This window comes from Oncorhynchus masou, unplaced genomic scaffold (genome assembly GCF_036934945.1).
Source record: "Oncorhynchus masou masou isolate Uvic2021 unplaced genomic scaffold, UVic_Omas_1.1 unplaced_scaffold_2291, whole genome shotgun sequence".
In the NCBI taxonomy this organism is placed as follows: Eukaryota; Metazoa; Chordata; class Actinopteri; order Salmoniformes; family Salmonidae; genus Oncorhynchus; species Oncorhynchus masou.
In genome coordinates this window covers 35,001-41,438 of record NW_027008758.1, presented here as the reverse complement: position 1 = coordinate 41,438, position 6,438 = coordinate 35,001, and the positions used below count along the sequence as shown (strand labels likewise).

Sequence of the window (6,438 nt, the reverse complement as noted above, 5' to 3'; positions counted from 1 at the left end):
ATCCACCTGACTGTGTGTGTGACTGTTTACCCTGGTATCCACATGACTGTGGTGTCTCTGACTGTTTACCTTGCTATCCACCTGACTGCGGTGTGACTGTTTACCTTGGTATCCACCTGACTGTGTGTGTGACTGTTTACCTTGGTATCCACCTGACTGTGGTGTCTCTGACTGTTTACCTTGCTATCCACCTGGCTGCGGTGTATGTGACTGTTTACCTTGGTATCCACCTGACTGTGGTGTGTGTGTGTGACTGTTTACCTTGCTATCCACCTGACTGCGGTGTGACTGTTTACCTTGCTATCCACCTGACTGTGTTGTCTCTGACTGTTTACCTTGCTATCCACATGACTGTGGTGTCTCTGACTGTTTACCTTGCTATCCACCTGACTGCGGTGTGACTGTTTACCTTGGTATCCACCTGACTGTGTGTGTGACTGTTTACCTTGGTATCCACCTGACTGTGGTGTCTGACTGTTTACCCTGGTATCCACCTGACTGTGGTGTGTGTGTGTGACTGTTTACCTTGCTATCCACCTGACTGCGGTGTGACTGTTTACCTTGCTATCCACCTGACTGTGTTGTGTGTGTGTGACTGTTTACCTTGGTATCCACCTGACTGTGTGCGTGACTGATTACCCTGGTATCCACCTGACTGTGGTGTGTGTGTGTGACTGTTTACCTTGGTATCCACCTGGCTGTGTGTGTGACTGTTTACCTTGGTATCCACCTGGCTGTGTGTGTGACTGTTTACCTTGGTATCCACCTGACTGCGGTGTGACTGTTTACCTTGCTATCCACCTGACTGTGGTGTCTCTGACTGTTTACCTTGGTATCCACCTGGCTGTGTGTGTGACTGTTTACCTTGGTATCCACCTGACTGTGGTGTGTGTGAGTGACTGTTTACCTTGCTATCCACCTGACTGCGGTGTGACTGTTTACCTTGGTATCCACCTGACTGTGTGTGTGACTGTTTACCCTGGTATCCACATGACTGTGGTGTCTCTGACTGTTTACCTTGCTATCCACCTGACTGCGGTGTGACTGTTTACCTTGGTATCCACCTGACTGTGTGTGTGACTGTTTACGTTGGTATCCACCTGACTGTGGTGTCTCTGACTGTTTACCTTGCTATCCACCTGGCTGCGGTGTATGTGACTGTTTACCTTGGTATCCACCTGACTGTGTTGTGTGTGACTGTTTACCTTGGTATCCACCTGACTGCGGTGTGACTGTTTACCTTGGTATCCAACCTGGCTGTGTGTGTGACTGTTTACCTTGGTATCCACCTGACTGTGTGTGTGACTGTTTACCTTGGTATCCACCTGGCTGTGTGTGTGACTGTTTACCTTGGTATCCACCTGACTGCGGTGTCTCTGACTGTTTACCTTGGTATCCACCTGACTGCGGTGTCTCTGACTGTTTACCTTGGTATCCACCTGACTGTGGTGTCTCTGACTGTTTACCTTGGTATCCACCTGACTGTGGTGTCTCTGACTGTTTACCTTGGTATCCACCTGACTGTGGTGTCTCTGACTGTTTACCTTGGTATCCACCTGACTGTGGTGTCTCTGACTGTTTACCTTGGTATCCACCTGACTGTGGTGTCTCTGACTGTTTACCTTGGTATCCACCTGACTGTGGTGTCTCTGACTGTTTACCTTGGTATCCACCTGACTGTGGTGTCTCTGACTGTTTACCTTGGTATCCACCTGACTGTGGTGTCTCTGACTGTTTACCTTGGTATCCACCTGGCTGCGGTGTCTCTGACTGTTTACCTTGCTATCCACCTGGCTGTGTTGTGTGTGACTGTTTACCTTGGTATCCACCTGACTGTGTGTGTGACTGTTTACCTTGGTATCCACCTGGCTGTGGTGTATGTGACTGTTTACCTTGGTATCCACCTGGCTGTGTGTGTGACTGTTTACCTTGGTATCCACCTGGCTGTGTGTGTGACTGTTTACCTTGGTATCCACCTGGCTGTGTTGTGTGTGACTGTTTACCTTGCTATCCACCTGGCTGTGGTGTATGTGACTGTTTACCTTGCTATCCACCTGGCTGTGTTGTATGTGACTGTTTACCTTGCTATCCACCTGGCTGTGGTGTATGTGACTGTTTACCTTGCTATCCACCTGGCTGTGTTGTGTGTGACTGTTTACCTTGCTATCCACCTGGCTGTGGTGTATGTGACTGTTTACCTTGCTATCCACCTGGCTGTGGTGTATGTGACTGTTTACCTTGCTATCCACCTGGCTGTGGTGTATGTGACTGTTTACCTTGCTATCCACCTGACTGTGTCTCTGACTGTTTACCTTGCTATCCACCTGGCTGTGGTGTATGTGACTGTTTACCTTGCTATCCACCTGACTGTGTCTCTGACTGTTTACCTTGCTATCCACCTGGCTGTGGTGTATGTGACTGTTTACCTTGGTATCCACCTGGCTGTGTCTCTGACTGTTTACCTTGCTATCCACCTGGCTGTGTCTCTGACTGTTTACCTTGGTATCCACCTGGCTGTGGTGTCTCTGACTGTTTACCTTGGTATCCACCTGGCTGTGGTGTCTCTGACTGTTTACCTTGGTATCCACCTGGCTGCGGTGTCTCTGACTGTTTACCTTGCTATCCACCTGGCTGTGTTGTGTGTGACTGTTTACCTTGGTATCCACCTGACTGTGTCTCTGACTGTTTACCTTGGTATCCACCTGACTGTGTCTCTGACTGTTTACCTTGCTATCCACCTGACTGTGTCTCTGACTGTTTACCTTGGTATCCACCTGACTGTGGTGTCTCTGACTGTTTACCTTGGCATCCACCTGACTGTGGTGTCTCTGACTGTTTACCTTGGTATCCACCTGACTGTGGTGTCTCTGACTGTTTACCTTGGCATCCACCTGACTGTGGTGTCTCTGACTGTTTACCTTGGTATCCACCTGACTGTGGTGTCTCTGACTGTTTACCTTGGTATCCACCTGACTGTGGTGTCTCTGACTTTTTACCTTGGTATCCACCTGACTGTGGTGTCTCTGACTGTTTACCTTGCTATCCACCTGGCTGTGGTGTGACTGTTTACCTTGGTATCCACCTGGCTGTGGTGTCTCTGACTGTTTACCTTGGTATCCACCTGACTGTGGTGTGACTGTTTACCTTGGTATCCACCTGACTGTGTCTCTGACTGTTTACCCTGGTATCCACCTGACTGTGGTGTCTCTGACTGTTTACCTTGCTATCCACCTGGCTGTGGTGTCTCTGACTGTTTACCTTGCTATCCACCTGGCTGCGGTCTGCGATGTCGATGTGAACAACATCCACCTTCTTCCAGGTGTCTGCATCCAGACCATGGACCTGTACAGGTATCAACACAGTACAGTTATACACACACACACACACACACACACACACACACACACACACACACACACACACACACACACACACACACACACACACACACACACACACACACACACACATAAACACACACACACACACACACACAAACATAAACACACACACAAAAAAACACACACACACACACACATAAACACACACACACACACATAAACACACACACATACACACACACACATACACACACACATAAACACACACACAAACACACACACACACACACACACATAAACACACACACACACACACACACACACATAAACACACACACACACACATAAACACACACATATACACACACACATAAACACACACACACACACACACACACACATAAACACACACACACACACATAAACACACACACACACATATAAACACACACACATAAACACACACACATACACACACACATAAACACACACACATACACACACACATAAACACACACACACACACACACACACACACATAAACACACACACACACACATAAACACACACATAAACACACACAAACGCGGCCATACAAGCAATCACGCTAGTGTTGTCACGATACCAGAATTTGACTTCGATACCGGAACAAGGTTCAGTATGACGATACTTGATACCAAAACAATACCATGGCGAAAAAAAGTTATGTGCACCAAATGGATTGTAGGAGCACCAGAAAATCAGATTGTGAGCCTCCCGGGTGGCACTGCCTCGCAGCGCATGCTGTGCCACCAGAGACTCTGGGTTCGAGCGATGAGACAAGACTGTAACTACTAACAACTGGATACCATGAAAAGAGGATGTCACGAATATTACCGAAGGTGAATCCCCTTCTTGTTCGGGTGGCGCTCGGAGGTCGTTGTCGCCGGTCTACTAGCTATCACCGATCCGTTGTTCTGTGTTCCTTTGGTTTTGTCTGATTGGTATCACCTGTTTCTTGTTTGGTTGTTAGGGTAGGGTTATATATAGTTTGTTCAGCCCGCTTCTGTTTCGTGCGGGCTTGTTCGTCTGTTCTATGTTTGAGTGTATTTTGTTTGTATTTTGGGTTTCGCGCTGTCCGTTAATATTTCTGATCATTTGTTTTCCTACTTTTGTTCATGTTATTTTTCCGGGACATTAAAGCGTGTTTTTTCCCACATCTTTTGCTCTCTGCGCCTGACTCCACACCTCCTCACTCATTTGACTCCACACCTCCTCACTCATTTGACTCCACACCTCCTCACTCATTTGACTCCACACCTCCTCACTCATTTGACTCCACACCTCCTCACTCATTTGACTCCACACCTCCTCACTCATTTGACTCCACACCTCCTCACTCATTTGACTCCACACCTCCTCACTCATTTGACTCCACACCTCCTCACTCATTTGACTCCACACCTCCTCACTCATTTGACTCCACACCTCCTCACTCATTTGACTCCACACCTCCTCACTCATTTGACTCCACACCTCCTCACTCATTTGACTCCACACCTCCTCACTCATTTGACTCCACACCTCCTCACTCATTTGACTCCACACCTCCTCACTCATTTGACTCCACACCTCCTCACTCATTTGACTCCACACCTCCTCACTCATTTGACTCCACACCTCCTCACTCATTTGACTCCACACCTCCTCACTCATTTGTCGTAACAGAGGAAGGATAAAAATATTAAAATCAGATTATTTTCATTGATTGAGTGCTTATTGGGCCTATATGAACTCTACTATTGAAGAAATCAAATCATCACATTTTATTGGTTTTATTGTGACCAATAAAATGTGATGATTTGATTTATTTTGACTTTGTCATTTCAAATTTAAATTTCAATTAGCTTTTATAAAATGTATTTCATTTAATTGAATGAATGTATTTAAACTTGAGTCTTGTTCCATGTTAGTTTCTAAGTCACATCATGTCTTTCAATAGACTGTAGAATTCATATAGGCCCAATGGTTTCTAAGTGTAGACCTTACAGTGAAATGCTGAATACAACAGGTGTAGTAGACCTTACAGTGAAATGCTGAATACAACAGGTGTAGTAGACCTTACAGTGAAATGCTGAATACAACAGGTGTAGTAGACCTCGCAGTGAAATGCTGAATACAACAGGTGTAGTAGACCTTACAGTGAAATGCTGAATACAACAGGTGTAGTAGACCTTACAGTGAAATGCTGAATACAACAGGTGTAGTAGACCTTACAGTGAAATGCTGAATACAACAGGTGTAGTAGACCTTACAGTGAAATGCTGAATACAACAGGTGTAGTAGACCTCACAGTGAAATGCTGAATACAACAGGTGTAGTAGACCTCACAGTGAAATGCTGAATACAACAGGTGTAGTAGACCTTACAGTGAAATGCTGAATACAACAGGTGTAGTAGACCTTACAGTGAAATGCTGAATACAACAGGTGTAGTAGACCTCACAGTGAAATGCTGAATACAACAGGTGTAGTAGACCTTATAGTGAAATGCTGAATACAACAGGTGTAGTAGACCTTACAGTGAAATGCTGAATACAACAGGTGTAGCAGACCTCACAGTGAAATGCTGAATACAACAGGTGTAGTAGACCTTATAGTGAAATGCTGAATACAACAGGTGTAGTAGACCTTACAGTGAAATGCTGAATACAACAGGTGTAGTAGACCTCAAAGTGAAATGCTGAATACAACAGGTGTAGTAGACCTTACAGTGAAATGCTGAATACAACAGGTGTAGTAGACCTTACAGTGAAATGCTGAATACAACAGGTGTAGTAGACCTTACAGTGAAATGCTGAATACAACAGGTGTAGTAGACCTTACAGTGAAATGCTGAATACAACAGGTGTAGTAGACCTCACAGTGAAATGCTGAATACAACAGGTGTAGTAGACCTTACAGTGAAATGATGAATACAACAGGTGTAGTAGACCTCACAGTGAAATGCTGAATACAACAGGTGTAGTAGACCTCACAGTGAAATGCTGAATACAACAGGTGTAGTAGACCTTACAGTGAAATGCTGAATACAACAGGTGTAGTAGACCTTACAGTGA

The 6,438-nt window shown here is 45.6% G+C and overlaps 1 protein-coding gene across 1 annotated transcript in view; it reads right to left on the bottom strand.

Moving 5' to 3' along the window:
• Window positions 1-3,219: 3,219 nt before the first annotated feature.
• The window catches only part of LOC135533246 (phosphatidylinositol transfer protein alpha isoform-like), a gene marked incomplete at both ends in the record, with an annotated part of 8,690 nt that continues 5,471 nt past the window's right edge, over window positions 3,220-6,438 (bottom strand). The window contains one exon of the mRNA XM_064960653.1: window positions 3,220-3,342. Within this exon, the coding sequence (XP_064816725.1) occupies window positions 3,220-3,342 (123 nt within the window). The remainder of the gene's footprint in view (window positions 3,343-6,438) is intronic.